Source organism: Polistes fuscatus, unplaced genomic scaffold (genome assembly GCF_010416935.1).
Source record: "Polistes fuscatus isolate 324 unplaced genomic scaffold, CU_Pfus_HIC Scaffold25, whole genome shotgun sequence".
NCBI classification, from domain to species: Eukaryota; Metazoa; Arthropoda; class Insecta; order Hymenoptera; family Vespidae; genus Polistes; species Polistes fuscatus.
Window position 1 is genome coordinate 1,465,804 of NW_025113102.1, and position 23,298 is coordinate 1,489,101.

At 36.7% G+C, this 23,298-nt stretch overlaps 1 protein-coding gene across 1 annotated transcript in view; it reads right to left on the minus strand.

The window, feature by feature from the left end:
- The window catches only part of LOC122518573 (probable nuclear hormone receptor HR38), a 44,127-nt gene extending 41,530 nt beyond the window's left edge, over nucleotides 1-2,597 (minus strand). Inside the window, exon 1 of the mRNA XM_043637584.1 lies at nucleotides 1,883-2,597. Within this exon, the coding sequence (XP_043493519.1) occupies nucleotides 1,883-1,985 (103 nt within the window). The 5' untranslated portion in view covers nucleotides 1,986-2,597. The remainder of the gene's footprint in view (nucleotides 1-1,882) is intronic.
- Nucleotides 2,598-23,298: the final 20,701 nt, after the last annotated feature.

Sequence of the window (23,298 nt, forward strand, 5' to 3'; positions counted from 1 at the left end):
ACGTCTCGTTCTTGCCAATCAAAATTAGATTCGCGTAATTTATCTAAGAAATATAAATTTCAATCGTCTCGTATTTGTTTCGTACTTTCAAAAGTAAATTTCAAACTTCGTAAAGGTGTTCGTCTTATTTTTCAAAACCACAAACTTAATCGTAAAACGTTACACTCGTGATCGCGTTAATTCATTCTAACGAAAGTAAACGTTTCTGTAATAATTAAAAAAGCATAAATAAAAAAAGAAAGAAAAGAAAAAGAAAATTTCGAAAAGCTGGAAGACGAAAGATTTCTTTGGATTAATTTTCCATGGATTCGATCGTCCGAAGCTTCGTTTCTTCGTTGGAGGACGATCGACAAGTTAATTTGCGATTACCATCACCATCACCACCAGCCATCCACCACCATCACCATAAGCGTAACCACCTGTGCAACAACCATCAGCGACCATAGACAATTGTTTTTTTCATTTGGTATAATATTTGTGTTTTCTTTTATTTAGAATCGAGAAGCTCGGGCATCAAAGTGTCTGCCGGTTTTCACTTAGTTCGCGGGGTGGTTTTTCTGAAGAACTTACACTTGTTCCAATGATCATGACGTTGTTGATGCGCGTGGTGATGCTGCTCGAGGTTCCTATGGTGGTCGTGATTGTTGTTGGTGTCCGCAGCGATGGTGACCTGATGTTGTTGATGATGGTAAGGTAAACTGGTTGGCAAATGAATGGTCGTGGTGGTCGTGGTGGTCGTCGTCGTCGATCTTTCACGTTGCTGTTGTTGCTGTTGCTGTTGTTGCTGCTGATGCTGCTGATGCTGCTGATGCTCGTTGTTTTCGATACGATCGTGATCGACGACGACGACGTGGTGTTGTCGACCAATAGGAGCGAGACGTTGCTGAATTGTCGCTGCCGGTCCCCCACCGGCCGTTCCTTCGGTCCCCGTATCCTCGGTTATGGTACGCATCGCCCGTATTCCTCTTTCATTCACCGATCGAATTCACCACCGGTTTCACCGGGATAGAAAACAACATTAGGATACCTGTGACAGTCTTAGGACAACAACAGGCTCGAGTCTCATCTCCCAATCGCGCACGTTTGCACAAGCGTGACGCGAGTACCACGTGCGATCCTGTGTTCGATTATTATTACGAAAGAACCCCGCACGAAACCTACCTGACCGTAGAGGAAAAAAACCAACGACAAAAATGTACGTAACTGAAGGAGAACTAAACTTTTCACGTAATTTTCCTCGAAAAAGAACACAAACTCCTCAGCCACCCCTTTCAAAAAAACTCGAGAAAGTAAATTCAAAGTGTCTAATGTTGTATATACACGCGTACTTGTTATTACAACTTTGTATTTTTCGTTATGAAAATCGTGTTTTATTGAATCTCATCACTTTAAAACAAACATGCGCGTGGTAGTCATTCACGTTTGGGAATACGAAGTTAGGAAAGTATATGGATGATGATGATGATGAACGAATGATTGTTAAAAAGTGTCGTAGACGCGTAGACAAATGCTATTTTAACTAACGATTTGTCTATCTATTCTATTTTCTTGATCTATCTCTCTCTCTTATTTTGATTTTAGAGATGTTTTAGTATAGATGAAAGTAACGCGTGCCAAAGGAAACACTCGACAGTGGGAAACACACGGACAACGCAAATGCACGCACGCACGCACGCACACGATGATGCCATTGAAAACGCGCTTAACATCAAAACACAAATAGTAAAATCCTGTCTCTCTCTTTCTCTCTCTTTCGTTTACAGTACGCAAGGAAGATCTTTCAATTGGAACTCAGGGGTGTGTCAATGGGGGTGGTGGATGGGGGTGGTGGTGGTGGTGAGGATGATGATGATGATACTTTGCTCTGTTAACTACCACCGACCTGCGTGCGTCGTCGTAGCGCAAGATGAATCCTTCCAGACGATGTCGTTGGAGGTCAGCGCTCCACCGAGGAACCCGAAGATCTCGGACCTGGGCACTCGCATGCAGCCACCCTTTTTAATTCTCTCCTTTTATCGTTCCTCTCTCACAACTGACGACATTGTCACGATAGTTTTATAGATTTTTATTCTTTATCCTTATATTTTCTTAGACTTCTTCTTCTTCTTCTTCCTCTTCTTCTTCTTCGTCTATTTAATTTTCCTATCTTCTTCTTCTTCTTCTTTGTTTTTTTTATCGATTGGCTTGACAAGAACAAGTGTAAACGTTTCCCGCGATTTCGAGATACACGATCGATATCACCATCGAAGTAGTCAATAAAATATCACGCTTCTCTATTATCCGGACGGGGGGTTTTTAGAAATGTAAACGAAATCGCACGTTAATTATTTATAGTATAATTAATCTATACGAATGAGAGAATCCTTATGAAATATAAAAAAGAAGAAAGAAAGATAATATATATATATAATAATTATAACGGCGTCGAATATATCTAATAGTCGTATACGGAGGAAAGAGAACGGCGGCAGCAAATGAGGAGAGACAACACCGGTGCGCGATTTTCGATAGAGAGATGAAAGAAAGAAAGAATGCTTTAAAGTACACTCGCACAGCTGGCCGGCAGGCGCGTAACTGAGTCCGGATCGCGCGCGTTCCGCCGCTATATTAAAAGCGTAGCGCGTGTAGAACGATGGCGGTGACGGTAGCAGAGGAGGTGGTGGTGGTGGAGGTGGTGGTGGTGGTGGTGGTGACGGTGGTGGTGGTTGTGGTGGTGGTGGTGTGTTTCTAGTGGTATGCTTCTGCCGTTATTGCTGTGAGATGATGCTGGTGGTAGTGGTTGAGACAAGAACGTAAAAGTGGTAGTGACGAGGGTGAAGGTGGTGGTGGTGGTGGTGGTGGTTGTGGCGGTGGTGGTGGGGTTCTTGGAGAACGGCGCTAACGGTGACGTCACTGTTCTATCTTGGACGTCATAACCCGGGGCACACGCGGCCAACGGATCGATGGACCTGGCCTGGCAAGCGAGATTCCTCATTGGCCCACGCGAACGATGATGCCGTTACGGTGACGTCAGCACGCCACCCACCGCCCGCAACCCCTTCGCCCCGTTTGCGACCTAGTGCCGGCACGCGGCCCACCGACCGACCGACCGAGCCACTGAAACAGAGAGAGAGAGTGAGAGAGGGGCAGGGAGAAGGAGGAGGACCCTCTCTCTCTCTCTCTCTCTCTCTCTTTCGCTCCTACTCCTCCGCTCGCTTTGAGAATATTCTGGTCCTCTTCGACGTCCACTGGCGCGGGCATTTTCTTACCGACCACACGGCTTTTGAATTATCGATGAAGCGATTATAAAGAGAGGAGGCTATCGAAAACCGCGCTTTTCCTCTCCTCTCGTTTTTTTTCTCTCGCCCAGCGAACTCTCCCAGCACGTGATACACGACTATCGACCCTTACGATTCATAATAAGGCGTGAACCTTTTCTTTCTCTCTCTCTCTCTCTCTTTATCATTTACAAATGTCCAAATTTGATATGCTCATTTTACAAGCTCGAGATAAATGGGAAAGGAAAAACAAATTCGTGGCAACATTTTGGAGATAATAAATGTCAACTGGAATCAAAATATATTTGTCTCTCTATTAATCCTGATTTTTTGGTTTTGTTTTGTTTTTTTGTTTATTCGAAGCAACGAGACGACGTTATTAACGCTTCCTCGAGCAACGTAACGTCGATCGATCTTCCCTGTTATGCGAGCTTGTAGTAGTAGTGGATTTATGCCGGCTGGCTACGCCAACAACGGATGATGGCGTTCGCAAAAACCGGAAACTGTCGTTTGCGCGTGGGAAGCCAGCCCCGGTATTCTGATAAAATCAAAGGAAAATACATAAAGAAAAATGAGGGGAATAAAAGAGAGAAAGGGAATAAAAAAAACAGACTCTTTGGAAGCAAATTGCGGGGGTGTTGTTCGTACTACCACCACCACCAGTGCAACCTTCATTCATGCATCGGCCGACTTAAAGGCAATGCCGCGGGCCACCCTCCGTTCCTCGTAAACACGATCTATGCGTACCAAAGCGGAGGCGTAAGCAACCGCTCGACACGTTGCCCTAGTTCGAAGATCTTCAGGAAGATGAAGAGAGAGAGAGAGAGATTTTATTATGTCTGCAACGTTACCTGATAGTATTCAAGAGAGAGAACCATGTAAACATCTAATTAAAATTAATAACATTAAATAAAATAAAATCAGTAGAGGTAGAATACTTCGTAGTGCATTGCGAATGGATAATCCAATTATAAAAAGAAACTACACGAGGAGATAAAATGAAATAATAAAAAAAGGAAACACACAACAGAGATCTCTGTGTGATGCCGAGAATCATCAGCGTGTAGGAGAAGGCCAAAGCAAATCATCTTTCTCTTTCTCTCTATTTTTCTTCTCGTTGTTTTTATTTCTTGTATTTTTCTCTCGGTCTTTCTTTTCTCCGTGGTTTATAATCTCTCTTCCGGTATAAAACTACGAAGATCGTAATAAGAGAAGGAACGGAGGTCGAGTTCTAGCCATCGGTTCTTTCCCCTACCACCTCGAACAGGTCTCCCGCCAGACGTTGTGCAAATGCGGTCCGGTTGCCGAGGCAGAAGAGTTCGCGCCGATTAAAAAGTGGTTTGCCTCGGGTCGTTCCACTGACACAGTAGGGAAACGAAAGAGAAGGGGAAGAAACTAAAGAGACCGACGAGAGAGAGAGAGACCCTAAGGAGAATTCGTGCGTGAGTAGGAAACGCTATTAGAGAAAAGATATAGGGGAAAATAAATAGAATTTTCATTGGGAAACTTTTCAGCTTCGAACTCTTACGACACATTTCTTTGTTCTTTTTTTTTTTTCTTTTTTTCTGATTTTTCCTTCCACTCGACGACATTCTCATTCGCGTTCGTCCCGATTAGAAAATTCTCTCAAGGGTCAACGGGAAGTTGACTTATACATATACGATGAGTTTTATAATACGCTTGCTAATCGATAGGCGATACCGTTATGAATATAGTGAGGATGAACTTATAACGACGAAAGGACGTGAACATACTTATTACTGTCGGGTTAAATACCATCACGGTGAATTAAGTAATCGATAGAAGGAAAAATGTACTTTTAAAGATGAGCGTAGTTAACTACCGTAAATCTGGAATGATCAATCATTGGCCTTTCGTTGATACGCCGGCCATGAAATCATGGGAGCATGATCGAATCGTACGACGGAGAACGATGTGTGGACGATTTTTAAAGAGAACGCGTACTACGTTTAATTTCAATATTTTTCAAGGTATGTTGCCACGTTTGAATAACAAAATTATGGGAGTATACTTTTTACGATGCGCGCGCATTGCGACGCACAATTTAACAGGATGAAGTTAGTCTCGGTATTTTTCGATGCGCGCGCACAGCGATATGAAATTAACGGCATGAAGTTGGTCGCGTCATAGCCAGCCTCGACAACAAAATCAAAAACGGTAATTGATTCTGTATTTCAAAGATGTTATTGGGAAAAAAAACACACTATAAATTACAAAGTTCTATGGAAAATGAAATTTTGTTACAGGATCGCATGATATCCGAAGAGGTGGCATACAAAATCGTCTTACCTCCTTGTAAATTACTGTTAAAGCTACACAACAAACTATTGAAATATCTTGCAAAAATATCCAATTCCAAACACACCCGTGTTTTTTTTTTTTCTAAAATATATATGCGCATATTCGTTATTGTTTTGGTGAACAAAATATCGCACGTGACACGAGAACAACGACGACGACGACGACGACGGGTTAATTCACCGTTACTTTTCAGGGTCAAAGATGATAGAGCTGCAGTTAATAGAGTTAATGCAATCGATCGAGATATCAAGGGCATTACGAGACGATTCGAAAGTAGATTCTTTTTAGAAAATCATCGAAAATAATGGAAACGAGTGGTGGGGCAAAATAATAGGAAGACCGATATTGGTGAATCCAAGCAGTTTGTTTATTCGTTCGTTCGTTTCTGAAGAGACTCCAATCGATTTGTTGGAGGACGCCTTCGACGATATCTCGCGACGAGTTTTTGAAGGTGAACACGCGCCTGTGATCATAAATTTCAATCGTCACCTCTTTCCCTCCCCGCCCGAATATCGTTCCTCCCAAAAGAAACAAAAAATATCTTCGAGAACGAGATAGTGATCTTCGTTAAAAATAAGAAACAGAAATCTAGAATGGGGAATGAATAAATGAAAATTTAAGCTGAATTCTTAATAAAAAAAAAAAACACGGGAGTGTGTACTTATGTACACACGTAAGAAAAACAATGGCTAACTTCACGCTGCTAATTTCACATCGCTGTGCGCGCGCATCGTTAATACCGAGACTAACTTCACCCCGTTAATTTCGTGTCGCTGTACGCGCGCATCGTAAAAATTCACTCTCATCATTTTGTCTACTCAAATAAGTATAACTTAAAAAATTTCTAACAAGATTTCAAAGTAAATTTGAAATATCTCTTAGCAGATATAAATCGTGTCTCGTTGTATATGCAAATGGTAATAATATATCAATCGTATGCACTATATTACACGAGATAGTACCAACTAACCATTGGCAAACCAATGAAAAGCGATTAGAAATCGATGTAACTTATTTGCCAGATGCTGATGTACCAACTCGAATATTTCCGTGATAATGTATATCAAATAGTGACGTGTAACACGGTTTCCGCAAGTATCGTGTGATATACTAATGAAATTCAAGCTATTCGTAACGCGTTTTTGTATCGAGTTATCGAGCCACGAAGCAAAGATATTATCACCGATAAGAAATAGATACCAAACACGTGGTAAATGCGCGTATGTATCTGTTAGTAAATAAAATCTTTTTAAAGATCATTGCGATTATCAATCACGGATGGTTCATCGGATTTCAAATACATATATCATAGACTCATAGATTCATCTTATAATTAATCTAGGTGTGACGTAATATCTCCAAAGAGATTGCATTCAAATAATGAAACTTTGCCGATATATCGTGTTAACCCATGTAACAACTTAAAATTAACATTTCTGGCGTAATAAAAAAATCTATACGCGTTTTCGTGCATATAATAAACGAAATGATAGACAAATCAAATTGAGTGACGATTAGATCGATTGGAAAATAACACGACGGCAGGAAAGGTTCACTGTACAAACAGACAACCCCATTTCCATGTTTGATCGTTACGAAAAGAAGATACACAAATTCGCGAAGTGAAAAAGAAATGAAGATGCGAATAAAAGTGGAAGGATAAAGAGAAGCACGAAAGGAAAGCGTTTAAATGGAAGAAAGAGGAGGAGGAGGAGGAGGAACCGGTTATTGGCACAAGTTCTATCGTAGCCAGGAAGAATCGGTGAGGGTGAGAGGCTGTGCAGCTGTTATTACGCAATCATGCACAACACAAGTAACGTTGAATTATAAGACGAAAGGCAACTGTCGCGGTGTAACGCGCGTACGTCGCACTGTCCTATCTATGATTTAATTGTATATATATATCATTCACTAATAGTACACACACATACACACTCGAGTGCATATCTGCATATCCATTAGCATAACAACAAAAAAGTGTGCCTACACACACCTATACGAAAAATACATTTAAACTTATCTAATATCTTTTTTACATCTTTCGGTGTTCGAATAAGATTAAATAGAAAAATAGTTATGCAATATATTCTACTAACACCAACGTATACCAAGGTTAATGTGTTTACAAGTTCGACGACGTGATTTCTAATTAAAACGATCATATTGGAGTATGCACTTCGGCTGAGGGGTTGAGGTATGTATATTTTACAGGTAATATATTTCAAGTAACGTGTATAATGAGCATGTAATTAATAGATTGTTCAGTTATTCTGTAAAATGTCTGGAGAATTTCGGTCAATTTATAAAATGTGTTTCAGTGGGATGCATTTAAAATATGAGAAGGGGAAAGAAGAAAAATTTCAAACGAGTAGTTATTATATGAAATTAAAATTGTATGTATATATCTATAAGTTTGTAGACTATTTATAGAAAGACATGTACACCTTTCGTATCGTTACGGACGGTGCGCGTAAGATACCGAGTCAAACTACTAGCCGAGGCCGAACTATCGAATAGTAAAAGCCATAGATTCGACTACTAAAAATCTTTTAAATGTTTCGAATGATACCACGTTTGAACAGTACGCGTAAAGGTCCGATTTGAGAAATCATTTTTTTATACGAGGTAATGAAAATGCGACAAGGTATGGGGTAGGTTAATTAATTTATCGATGCGAAAAGCTCGTAAGAGAAGAGAAGAGAAGATAAGGATGTATATTACATGCTGTATACATGTACAAATCGTAGTTACAAGCAATGGCTCCTGCGTGTGCAACTATTCGTAAGGAAAGTTAAAAAAAAAAACAGAGAGAGAGAGAGAGAGAGAAAAACGAATAACGGTTTACTGACAGATAACAGTGCGCGCGTTTCCGATCCAGGTAAAAATGAGAAAAGTTATAGCACGCGGTTGGTACTACGAGATTATCGAATGGTTACTATTCGTTCGTTCTTAAATTAAATACGAGTCGCGTGACAACGAGCTAAAAATCCTTCCTTTTCCAAACGGGTAATTCAACGATAGCGTAGAGAGCGTAAGTAATTTTCTTTCTCTTTTGCTGGTTCGAAAGAAAAAAATAAAGGGAAATAAATATTAAGAGAGAAAGAGAGAGAGAGAGAGAGAGAGAGATAAATAGAGAGAATTCGTTATAGCGCGGTGATATCGATTAAAACGCGTCAAATGCGTGGGAGGTATCTGTACAAGGTAAAAAGAGAAAGAGAGAGAAAGAGAAAGAGAGAGAAAACATGCACACACGCATGAGTTTATACAGTGCATGCGCGGGAGCCGCATGGAAAGAAATGCAAGCGACTGGCTGGCTGGTTGGTTGGTTGGTTGGTTGGCTGGCTGGCTAACGGAGAGAAGCGTTTCGCGAAATGGAAACCAGGTAACTGGCAGGTAACTTCGTGAGGTTTCGATTCCAAAGATTAGTTTGCTCTGTGGGAAACTTCCTCTCGTTGCTACGGAAAGATGATGATCAGCTTCTTCTTCTTCTTCTTATTCTTCGTTCGTTCGTTCAACTTGTTCAGCTTGTTCAGCTCGTTCAGCTCGTTCAACTTCAAATAGTCCTCCCAAAAAAATCTTTTCGAGAATATTTACCTACTCGATACGATACTTTCGAACATCACGGAAGAAGAAGACTAACATCTTTTTTTTCTTTCTACTGTTGTTACTGAATTTATCGTAAAACATGTCTGAATTTTTGTCTCTTTATTTCTATCTCTCTTTCTCATTCTTTGTTTCGATTGCTTCCGGTGAAAATTATTGATCTTGAAGTATCTCTTCTTTCAAAATATTCAAAAAAAAAAAGATTACATTTGAATATTAATGTTAATTGAATTCTACATAATATTTCAAATAACAATCACCCATCCATAAAATATTACAATTTTAACAATATCCTGTAAAAAATTACATTTAAATGGAATTGAAACTCTTCAAATAAATCCTCTGTGAAACAACTCTGACAAACCTAATTATTTTTTTTATAAATTTTTAATTATTAGACCACAATCACATATATATAAATAAACATTAAGGACAATCGAGGAGACGTAGGAGAATAAAAAAAAGAGAAAAAAAATTATCAATATCCTGTAAAAAATTACATTGAAATGGAATTGAAACTCTTCAAATGAATCCTCTGTGAAACAACTCTGACAAACCTAATTAATTTCTTTTTTAATAAATTTTCACTTATTAGATCACAATCACACATATAAATAAACATTAAGGACAATCGAGGAGACATAGAAAAATAAAAAAAAAAAAAAGAAAAACGATGAGAAGAAAGCGGTTCATTGGTTAATAATTTTTCGGGATTCGTCTCGGCGTCTCGCGTTTGGTCCAGGCAAGAAACAGCATCCGGCGTTGCTTGCGTTGCGGAGAAAGGGGGAATGTGGGAGAGGACTGGGGGGCCTGGGGGAGGAGGGGGGCTGGGGGGGGAAACTCGCATCTTCTCCAACTTATGCTATATATCTCCGTCCTTGTTTTTCAACGTAGATCGGAGAACGATAGGCGATTAGCGCCGCGTGTGAAAGGGAAAGCGAGCGAGCAAGCAAGCAAGCAAGCAAGCAAACGAAAGAACGAACGAACGGTCGGCTTCTCGGAGGAGGACGAGGAGGATCGACCCCGGCGCTCAAGAAACGACTCTCTCCTTCGTACGTAACGTCTATTCCTCCCCCCCTCCCCCCCTCCCCCTTCGCCCCTTTACCCCTTCACCTATTCTCCTCCTCATCCTCCTCCTCCTCCCTCCTCCTCCTCTTCTTCTTTCTCCACCATCCAATACTTATCTTCTTCTTCTTCTTCTTCTTATTCTTCTTTCTTTTCCTTTTATTTTGACTTTTTTTACGGGTATCTTCAATCTTCCATCCTTTCTTATTTATTTTTGATCAATCTTACTTTTTATCCATCTTCTTGATTCGACAGGTTTATTTTTATTAATTTGTAATTATAATTTATATGAAATTAATTTTTATATATTAAATTAGTTCTTTAATTGTAAAATTAATTTTTTATTTGTTTAATATATACTATAATATAAATATAATTTAATGTGTATGTTATTATTATATTATTAAATATTAATATAAACTTTAATTAATTAATATATATTATTATTAATTTATATATATATAATTTATAATAATATAATTAAAAATAATAATATTATAAATTAAATTGGAAAGTATCAATCGATAATACTAATGCATTACCTAAAAATAAAAATATAATAATCTCTCGTAGTAATCGCGTTGATCGAGATCTTACAAGAGTGTGTTAACAAGATTGTTTTAATTAAGAGAAATGTAGATAGAAGATCGTGAAAAATTTGTTATACCTCGTATCAAGTTAGCCGAGGGAATTTTGTTTAGAATAAGAAAACGCGTGATATTGCGTTATTTATAAGAACGAAGAAAGACAGAATATACTCTCGTGCGAGTACAAAGCAAACATTATCTCATTCTCTCTCTTTCTTTTTATCTATCTCTATCTCTTTTTACTAGAAAAGATTCAAGACAAATCGCATGGATGAAATAGCAGGAGTTTCGCGCGTACATGCACATCATACCATGTTTCCGCGTTGCTATGCTAATGAGAGAGCGTCGAGAATAGGCTAAGATCGTTCTGTTTATCCTTGGACCATCTTTCGTTTTTCCATTGGCCGTATGATTATTTTGACACTATGATTTTAACCCTAACGAAAATTAATATATAAATATATTACGATATATCTAAGCCAAAAAATCACACCGCTAATTTTATTGATAAATATTTTTCAGATTATTTATAAAGAGAAATATATTGAATATTATATTATTTTCACACTATGATTTTAACCCTAACGAAAATTAATATATAAATATATTACAATATATCTAAGCCAAAAAATTACACCACTAATTTTATTGATAAATATTTTTCAGATTACTTTTATAAAGAGAAATATATTGAATATTATATTATTTTGACACTATGATTTTAACCCTAACGAAAATTAATATATAAATATTACAATATATATCTAAGCCAAAAAATTACACCACTAATTTTATTGATAAATATTTCAAATTATTTTTATAAAGAGAAATATTAAATATTATATTTTTTATTTCATTTTCTCTCTCTCTCTCTTTCTCTTTCTTTTTTTCTCTATCATTTTTTATCTATTTAGCAAATGGAATGACGCGTATGTTAGACAGTAAATATAATTTTGTGCTTCGAATAGAAATGATTAGTTTTAAATGGTTGGATAGGCCAAGACGTATGATTACTGATTTCTGGAAACGCCAATTATCGCTAGAAATAACGAACCTTCTGTATGGTGAAATATCGGTGGTAACACGCGTTGCTCCGACGAAAACAGTGTTTTCGTATTAAGTGTCTGTCTGTCTGTCTGTCCGTGGCAGCGACATCGGTAATAGGTAGCCCCCTTGTTAACAAAATATTCTCAAAGGCTTGAAGTAATATTCGATAAAATAAAAAAAAAAACGAGAAATAGCCAAGTTCCGATTGGAACGTGTCGATACGTCAACTTTTCTATACGAATATGTAGTAAAAAAAAAAAATATATAAAAGATAGAAGAGAAATATACATTTTTTACTACAATGTAAAAAAATAATCTATTCCCCCTTCCCATTTCAATAAATATTCATGCAATAGTTATGATGTTTTAAAACGTTAAGTGTCCAAAAATAATGTCACATTTAAATGCATTCATTTTCTATTCTATACAACACGAGAAAAAATAGGATCAACGAATCTCCTGATATTTATTTTCAACGTTCGTTCTCAATAATTATTCGATTCTAAGTGGCACTATTATATCATACATTATTCATTTAAATTATACGATATTTCATATATAAAACATCTCACGAAACGTGTCATATCGTAATTTCAAATTGAATTTTCTTATTTTCGGAGGAAAAAAAAAAAGGAAATCGAATTCAGTCGAATTTTGCAATCCGTCTCCATTTATTAAAACGCAAAGATTCTGTCGACGAAAATAGTTTTAAGATTTTCGAGCCGACAAAACAACAGCATGGTCACGATTATTCTAAGATGCATAGAAGAGAATCTACGTTAGAGTCGTGGGGTCACACGCGGGGTCGTTGTTGAGTTCTATCCCGGTGAACCTCCCCTCTCCCGTAGTTGAGTATCCCCATTCGAATGAACTCTTATTTCTCTTAAGGAGGATGAAGAGGAGGTAACCTCCCACTCTGAGGAGGAATAAGAGAGTCGATATACGAGCTGCAATGGGCCAACTTCGTCCTCTCGATCTACACAAACTCGTTAACGAGACGACTCGTTATCTTTAGCACAGGTATATACGTGTGTGTGTGTGTGTGTGAGTTACCTAGATAGGCCGCCGGTTATAAACGCCGGCAAGTAGACAACTACGAAAGGAGAGATATTCCGAGAAGGAAGAAGACGCGGAGAAGAATTTCTTTTCTACTGTGAGTGTCTTCCAACGGAGAAGAAGACACACACAACACAGCCACTTTCTCTCGTAGTTTTTCGGTACGCTTTTGCTTTTCCGTTCTTGTCTTTTGCATAAGGATTCCAAGGAAAGTAGTCAAACGATGTTTATCGGTTAGGAAGGAATCGTATTTTCGATCTTACGTATTTTGGATCGGTTCGAAGTTACCTCGTATCTGTTGGTTGCTTTTAAATGTCCATTCGATTTTCTCTATTTTTGATTCCTCCTATATGTATAATAGGTATCGGCTAACTTTTATCTACCATCTCAAGTTGGCAAATCGAGAAGAGGATTCAACTTATACGGGATGTTACATAAAATAAATGTCAACGTTTCATGGGATATATTTATGCAATAAAAAATATCACTAGAGCATATATATTTTAGTTTTAGAATTATGGATAATTAAAATTGATGGGATGTTATATTAAAATATACGATTTGACCTAATTCAACATTTTTTAAAATAATGTTCATTGATTTGGAACACTAAAGAATTCATATTTTGTCCTATCAGTCAACGATAGTTTAGTGTTTTAAAATAATGACGAAATATTCTTATGAAAATGGAGATAAACCGAAAGCACGTTGATTATATTGATTTAAGAAAATTTCACGTGTAACGTAGAGTTAGAAATCATAGAATATTTTCATCCGTGCATACGAATAGCTAGGATAAAATACGAAGAAGAGATTTTTTAACCAGAATTATTGACACGCATTTATGAAACACCGTGTAGACAAGTAGGAACTTACAGAAAGAAAGAAACGCACAGAATAACCAACGAATGGATAGATAAGTTGCGCATTTTCATTGCACAAGGTGCATCTCGGTAAAGGTATAAGTTATTTTGGAAGAGACACAACACGTCGTCGTCGTCGTCCTCTCGAATCCACGTTACGCCATTGTATGTATATGTGTGTATGTATGTGTGTGTGTACTTTCGTTGATTTATCGTTCCTTTGAAATTACCGCTCCTCTCTTGCAAACTCTCTATCATCCATTCGAAGAACAAAAGGATTCGAGAAGCCGCCATTACGGTTCTACAAAAATGAAGAACGAAGTTGATAGAATTTGCTACACCTTCGTCCAGTTTGTCTGCTATCTAGAGAAATAATAGAAAAAAATGAAAAAAAAGTGGTGTGTGTACTTATACACGTAATATACTTACTATTATACACTTATATACGTAAGAAGTTATACTTCTTTACCGTACCAAAACGAACATAACCTCAATAACCTCAAAAATAACTTCAACAAAAAACTTCAAAGAAAAAAAAAATAACTTCAAAAAATAAATAATTATTATTATATATATAAGAAAGAATAAAAAAATCTGGTGTGTGTACCTATGTACGCACGTAAGAAGTTATACTTCTTTGCCGTACCAAAACGAACATAACCTCAATAACCTCAAAAATAACTTCAAAGAAAAAAAATAACTTAAAAAAAAATTATTATTATTATATATATATATATATAAGAAAGAATAAAAAAAAGAAAATATGAAAATATAGATATCAGTCCACACTAAATATAAAAGAAATATATCGAATTACTTCACGCGTCAACAGTCATGGCGCGGTTACAGCATTAGTTCTCGTTTCGATCATTTAAGTAAAGCAGCGCTGAGTACGATTAGTACTTGGATGGGTGACCCGCTTGAGAAAAAAACGGGGGAAGAAGAAAAGAAGACAACTTCATGCCGTATACTTGAAATCGCTTTGCCGCGCGTCGTAAATACCGACAAACTTCACGGTGTCGTTTTTCCAGACGCTCGGAACAAAATTACTCCCCATTACGTTTTCCCCAACGCGCCAAAAGAAGTATAACCTCAAAAAAAAGAAGAAACGAAGGAACAAATCAATGCGATAGAGGATCCTCGTGAAAAAAATCCAGGGTAAAATCACACGGATGTATGTATGTTAGTGTGCAGCACGTAATACGGTGGATTTCATCGTCTCTTTGACGGATGACTAATGCTGAATGTTAGTACGATGGCAGCAGCAACATAGAAACCGGCAGGCAGATAGTCAGCGACAGGAGTAAGCTAACAGCTAAACAGAAAGCCTAACTCGAAGAAGGTAGTTAACAACCGGTGCCGTGCTTGGCCTTGGTCGAGAATGGTTAACGGGTTGAAAACTTTTCTAGATCCCCTATCTCTTTTCCTAGTATATATACTATTCACCTCGACACATACACACACACACACAGACACATGCTTGATGTATGGAGCATTTCATTGACTACCTGGACTTTGTCTCTCATCCTTAACGCGTTTCCATTAATCCTAGTTCTTACTTTCGTTACACGCAAGATACTCGTCGATGTCGTCTTTTAGTATAGATCGATTAGGTCGTTCCTTGATTTCGATAGATCGATCGAAACGACTAAGCAAGCAGCAAGCTTTCAAGAAGTTTATTTCTTTCTATCTTTCTCTCGTTCATCCTAAGATTTTCCTATTACGGATCGTGGAACCTGAGATTCGTGATCGATGTAAACGACTCGCATCGATTTGCCGTACCGATCTGTACACGTCTCTCATTTATGTGTATACGTTTGTCTTTGAATTTCCTCATCTACGTATACACATACATACATACATACATACATATATACATACCTGTACCATCCTCCTCTCTCTTTCTCATTTCGCTTTCCGTTTCTGCATACTTTCTCAAAGAATTACCTCGATTATAAATTTATCTCTTCTCTCTCTTTCTCGAAAATATTTGCATGTGATCGACGAGAACTATGATAACGAAGATTTAATACGAAGATGACTACGACTACGATGACCGGAAGAAACATATTCAAGGCAAAACGTTTATTATAAATTCGTCTCGTTATCGTTCGCTCGCATACAAATAGCCAATCTCAATGTCAACTAGTGAAACTAGTCGAGCACACTTCGCTCATTTACATAATTACTCTCTTTCCACCACTAGTGAAACTTCTCTCTCTCTTACGCATTTCTTTTTCCTTTGTTTTTTGAATTTTTTTTTACAAATATATTGCACCAAAGAGAACAAATAGATTTAATTATATAAAGAAGAGTAGAATTATTATAAATTTCCTCGACAAATCCGTGCATTGAAGTTTCGTTTATTCATAGATCGCGATGAACTTTTCTATACTGCTACGAATGACACTGTAATTTGAGTTTTGAGTCAAAAATCCCGTATCGAGAACCCCAAGACTGACGATATATGTTCGAATAAATTTTGTAACGTTATTATAATATTTAAAATATACTTTTTAATCAACTTTCGAAGTAGAAGATTAAAACAAAACAAAACAATAAGAAAAATATCGTAATCAGGAGACCAACCGAGTTGTCGGACACGTTTTACTCGATTAATCGTCACGGATTTAACGTTAAAGTTTCAAATGTTTTTCCCCCTCTCGTAAAAATAGTTCATGCTGTCTAACGTTGCTTTACATATATGTATATACATACATGGATAGGTACACATTAAGTAATATTACTTAGCGTTCATCCCCATTACCTTACGTGAAGTAATCGTAAAGGATTCTTACGTTCCGACTTCTGATCGTGCCGCTGCGGAGACAAGCGGTAATTACGCGTTTACGAGGACGCACGATGTATGTATGTGTATACCTATCACTTTATATACACATATACATACTTACCTACCTATCTCTACTACTTTCGCCTCTCTAATTACGACGAAGGAGGAGGATAATCTTCGGTCATTAGATTTGAATTTAACAGGACAAACAGGAAATTCATAGACGTTCGATTCTCATCGATCGTTAACGTTGTTATTCTACCGTTCTTCTAACTCCGTTAGAAACTTACAAAAATACTCTAATTAATGTTAACGTTCACAATCGAACAAGTTAAATGCATCCAGACACGTACCGTAACTTGTTTCGTTTTCTCTAATCTGAAACTACAACGCAATCGTGAGTTTTTTTTCGTCTCGTGTGTGTATGTGTGTGTGTTATCTTTATTATTTTTTTAACTGATATTTGGATAATATTAAATTATTTTTATTTTATAGATCGTCAAACACATCGATGTATTTGAAATTTTATTCCGGAATTAAAAGTATTCTCTTCTATCTTCTGTCATGATTGTGTATGTGTGTGTGTGTGTATTTGCAGCCGACCTCGCCGGTACTCGATGAGCATCAGCCGCGTATAGGTCGTTTCACCTGTCACCTAAGCGCAACAGAAACGAAAGAGAGAGGACTAAATTGCTCCAGGCGAAAAAGGAAAGGACGACGAGCCTCCGACGGACACCTCTCCACACGGACACCTCCACACAAATGCATTACCGGAATCGTTATTCGACATGAACGTTTCGATGTATTCGTCACCGAATCCCTTCACCTTTTTTTCTTACTTTTCTTCTATTCCTTGTCAAATTTTGCACCTGTATCACAAAATTGATCGACTTTTTCTGGACATCGTTATTGTGAAGTAAGTTTAATCAATTTATTAATATTTTATTAATATTTTTCTATTTATTAAATGAAGTTTTTTTTTCTTTATCTCTCTTTGTAGCATTTATTTCTTCTCGTTTGCTAATCTTTCTATATTTTTCTGTCTTAGGTAAAAAGCTAATAAGACTGGCAAAGATTATTCCTGGCATAAGAAGAAGAAGAAAATTGAGAATAAGAAGATAAGGAAACACAGAGAAATTTAGTTTCGTAATATGGGACCCATTTCTATCTTCTTTCTAAGTTTACCTGATACTAGGAGGATAATCATAAGACATTCGATGGATCAACACGCACAATGGATCAACAACATCAGTTTAAAAACAACGTACAACGTTTTTTTAATTAATTATTATAAATTATATCTTATTTATGTTAAAAATCAGATCTACATTAAAGAAATGTAAAAGAAACTTTCTGTACAAGAGTGAAATTTATAAAATATACTTAAATTAAATCAAATCATTTGTTGAATTATTTATATTACGAAAAAACCATTCCTAAATAAAAATCCAAACAGGTGAACAGAAAAAAAGAAATAGAATAATGCAACGTTAAGGTAAGTTATTTTTTAGTTACTAAACTTTAAACATAAATACGAGTTCTAAAACTAACAAATTAAAAAGATCGGTGGCTCAGTTCGTAGAGCACTTGCCTTGGGACCTGGAAATCGTGGGATCGAGTCCCTCCAGGTCCTAAAACTTAAAAAAAAAAAAAATGAAGATATTTAAAGAATTGAAAAGTATGATTTAAAAAACATAAGAAAGGAATGGCGAGTGCCACTTCCTCGCACATCATGTGATCCTATTACAAAATTAAATTTTCGACAAATTTCAAAGTTTTCCTGACAAAATTTCAAAGTTTTCTCGAAAATTGAGATTGTTAACAGGATCACATGATGTGCGAGGAGGTATCTCGATTTCGGACTTTTCCAAGAAATGACGTCATCTAAAATTCTTGGAAGTAACGTCATTTCTTGGAAAAATCCGAAATTCTTGGAAATGACGTCATTTCTTGGAAAATCCGAAATTCTTGGAAATGACGTCAGTTCTTGGAAAAATCCGAAATTCTTGGAAATGACGTCATTTCTTGGAAAAGTCCGAAATCGAGATACCTCCTCGCACATCATGTGATCCTGTTACAAAATTAAATTTTCGACAAAATTTCAAAGTTTTCGATAAAATTTCAAAGTTTTCTCGAAAATTGAGATTGTTAACAGGATCACATGATGTGCGAGGAGGTATCTCGATTTCGGACTTTTCCAAGAAATGACGTCATCTGAAATTCTTGGAAATGACGTCATTTCTTGGAAAAGTCCGAAATTCTTGGAAATGACGTCATTTCTTGGAAAAGTCCGAAATTCTTGGAAATGACGTCATTTCTTGGAAAAGTCCGAAATTCTTGGAAATGACGTCATTTCTTGGAAAAGTCCGAAATCGAGATACCTCCTCGCACATCATGTGATCCTGTTACAAAATTTAATTTTCGACAAAATTTCAATCTTTTCTCGACAAAATTTCAAAGTTTTCTCGAGAATTGAGATTGTTAACAGGATCACATGATGTGCGAGGAGGTATCCCGATTTCGGATTTTTCCAAGAAATGACGTCATCTGAAATTCTTGGAAGTGACGTCATTTCTTGGAAAAATCTGAAATTCTTGGAAATGACGTCATTTCTTGGAAAAGTCCGAAATTCTTGGAAATGACGTCATTTCTTGGAAAAGTCCGAAATTCTTGGAAATGACGTCATTTCTTGGAAAAGTCCGAAATCGAGATACCTCCTCGCACATCATGTGATCCTGTTACAAAATTAAATTTTCGACAAAATTTCAAAGTTTTCTCGATAAAATTTCAAAGTTTTCTCGAAAATTGAGATTGTTAACAGGATCACATGATGTGCGAGGAGGTATCTCGATTTCGGACTTTTCCAAGAAATGACGTCATCTGAAATTCTTGGAAATGACGTCATTTCTTGGAAAAGTCCGAAATTCTTGGAAATGACGTCATTTCTTGGAAAAATCCGAAATTCTTGGAAATGACGTCATTTCTTGGAAAAGTCCGAAATTCTTGGAAATGACGTCATTTCTTGGAAAAGTCCGAAATCGAGATACCTCTTCGCACATCATGTGATCCTGTTACAAAATTAAATTTTCGACAAAATTTCAAAGTTTTCGACAAAATTTTAAAGTTTTCTCGAAAATTGAGATTGTTAACAGGATCACATGATGTGCGAGGAGGTATTCTTGATGACGTCATTTCTTGGAATTTCGGAAATTCTTGGAAATGACGTCATTTCTCGGAAAGTCCGAAATTCTTGGAAATGACGTCATTTCTTGGAAAAGTCCGAAATTCTTGGAAATGACGTCATTTCTTGGAATTTCAGATGACGTCATTTCTTGGAAAAGTCCGAAATCGAGATACCTCCTCGCACATCATGTGATCCTGTTACAAAATTAAATTTTCGACAAATTTCAAAGTTTTCCTGACAAAATTTCAAAGTTTTCTCGAAAATTGAGATTGTTAACAGGATCACATGATGTGCGAGGAGGTATCTCGATTTCGGACTTTTCCAAGAAATGACGTCATCTAAAATTCTTGGAAGTGACGTCATTTCTTGGAAAAATCCGAAATTCTTGGAAATGACGTCATTTCTTGGAAAATCCGAAATTCTTGGAAATGACGTCATTTCTTGGAAAAGTCCGAAATCGAGATACCTCTTCGCACATCATGTGATCCTGTTACAAAATTAAATTTTCGACAAAATTTTAAAGTTTTCTCGAAAATTGAGATTATTAACAGGATCACATGATGTGCGAGGAAGTGGCACGCGCCATCCTTTCTTTATGTTTTTTAAATCATACTTTTCAGTTCTTTAAATATCTTCATTTCTTAAAAAAAGGAATTAGGAATTGGTGTTTTGGTAATATAAATAATTCAACAAATTATTTGATTTAATTGAAGTATATTTTCTAAATTTCAATCTTGTACAGATAGTTTCTTTTACATTTCTTTAATGTACATCTGATTTTTAACATAAATAAGATATAATTTATAATAATTAATTAAAAAAACGTTGTAAGTTGTTCTTAAACTGATGTTGTTGATCCATTGTGCGTGTTGATCCATTGAATGTCTTATGATTATCCTCCTGGTATCAGGAAACCATAGTAGGAAGATAGAAATGGGTCCCATATTACGAAATTAAATTTCTCTGTGTTTCGTTTTCTTCTTATTCTCAGTTTTCTTCTTCTTCTTATAATAGGAATAATCTTTATCAGTTTTATTAGCTTTTTACCTAAGACAGAAAAATATAGAAAGATTAGCAAACGAGAAGAAATAAGTGTTACAAAGAGAGATGAAGAAAAAAAAACTTCATTTAAGAAAAAGAAAAATATTAATAAAATATTAATAAATTGATTAAGCTTACCTCACAATAACGATGGCCAGGAAAAAAATATACATATATCCAGTTTGTCCCAGTATTCCTAAAATGGGCCTTTTTGACTGGCCTATCGGGGTTGTGGTTGGGGTTGTCCAGTGGGTGGGGGGTATCCAGTAGGTGCGTGTATTTCTTGGGTACCTATACCCTTTCTTTTTTCTCTTAAGTTTCTCATAGAAAAGCGCGATTTACAGTTATCCGATAATAAAAGAAAGAAAGGCCTATCCCTATTTCGTGGTAGCGTGTACGCAACGTGCCTTGCGTGGGACCTGGGTGGAAGATCGCGGCTGATTAATGGCGCTTAGAAGAAGAAGGGAAAAAGACAAAGAGAGAAAGAGAGAAAAAGAGAAAGAAAAAGAGAAAGAGAGAGCACGAGTCGGCACGAGCCTAAGCAAAAGTATAAAAGAAAGGGGGACCTCTCCGCGAGAGTCGTCGCACCCCTCGCGTGGCATGAGTCTACGCGGTATGCGTATTGTATGGTAATATCCTTCGTGTACCTACTCCAATATTTATTCCCCGTCGTTATAACGCGCTTTTACTTCATCCGACATCATCCATCTTCTCCGTAAAGTTTCACGCGTTTCTTATACTATATTCCACCACTAACGTTATTCTCCTCCTTATTTTCTGTGTTTCTTTATTTTCTTTTTTTCTTTGGTGTTCTTTCTTTCATAATACTACCACTCGTGTGCTTAACGCCATTTTCTTCTCGTAAAACTCGTTCGAGATTTAATACCGATCCTATTTTAACTAAAGTTGATCGAATAAATATTGTCAACGACTAAAATATATATTATTTTTATCGAACAATAAAGCTCTCACGGAAATAGGAATAAAAAAGCTACTGTAACAAGAAGAAGTATTTTTTCGGACATATGCCAAAACTGTGTCACTAATTGCACGTGTACGAGGGACAAAATATAAAACACTTTTCATGCAATAAACTCACTTACATTGATTTGCAATAAGAAAAATTCAGCAAAATTCAGCAAATGCAACACTCTACGCATTTTTGGCTCAATATAAGAAAAGCGTTAGGTTAACACCGATCCTATTTTAACTAAAGTTGATCGAATAAATGTTGTCAACAACAACAAAATATATATTTATATATTTAGAAAGTGAGAAATGGAATATATGACGAAGATAAAAAGATTACAAATTTTTGTTAGTTGTGCGTCGTCGAAACTTTAGATCCTGTTTGCTCGTCTTTATAATATCGCCTAAGCAGTTAGCTTCTCGGTCTGTCTCCCAGTCAAGCGAGAAAGAGAGAGAGAAAAATAGAGAGAGAAAGAGAGAGAGAGAAAGAGAGAGAGAAAGAGAAATAAGAGGAGAAGCGATCAAGCGAACGAAGAACGGATAGAAAGAGAGTCCCTCTCTCTCTTTCTCTAGCAAGATACAACTCGCGAGAGTTTCGAGGATAGGAGGTGAAGGGCCAGGAGGGGAGTGGGTGAGCCGACCTCTGACCTCGCGGCAACCGTGCCGTGCCGACACAGCGCGCGCGAGGACCGCCGGCATAAACTAGCGTGCTGCGAGCAAAGCCAAGACTCGCCCGCCTTTCACTTCAAGAGAGAGAGAAAGAGAGAGAGAAAATATGAGAGAGAAAATGAGAGAGAGAGAGAGAGAGAGAGAGAGAGAGAAAGAAAGAAGACGAGAAGGCGAACGCGCATAGACGGCACTCTAGCCGTGGGGAGTGCCTCTCTTGCTATTATCATATTATAAACGATTCGTTGTCGTCGTCCTCGTAGATTTTTTACGAAAATATCAAAGAAAAGGGGAGAGACGAAAAGTCGTAGGAACAATTTTTTTTTTTTAACAAATTATCTCTCTTTAGATTTTTGTCCCTAGAAAAATCATTTCGTCGAATTTTAAACAATTGTTTGTAAAGTCGTAGGAACAATTTTTTTTAACAAATTATCGAATTTATTTATTCCCGTCTTTAGATTTTTGTCCCTAGAAAAATCATTTCCTCGAATTTTAAACAATTGTTTGTAAAGTCGTAGGAACAATTTTTTTAATATAAACTGTCGAATTTATTTATTCTGACTTTAGATTTTTGTCCCTAGAAAAATCATTTCCTCGAATTTTAAACAATTGTTTGTAAAGTCGTAGGAACAATTTTTTTAATAAACTGTCGAATTTATTTATTCTGACTTTAGATTTTTGTCCCTAGAAAAATCATTTCGTCGAATTTTAAACAATTTTTTGTAAAGTCGTAGGAACAATTTTTTTAATAAACTGTCGAATTTATTTATTCTGACTTTAGATTTTTGTCCCTAGAAAAATCATTTCCTCGAATTTTAAACAATTTTTTGTAAAGTCGTAGGAACAA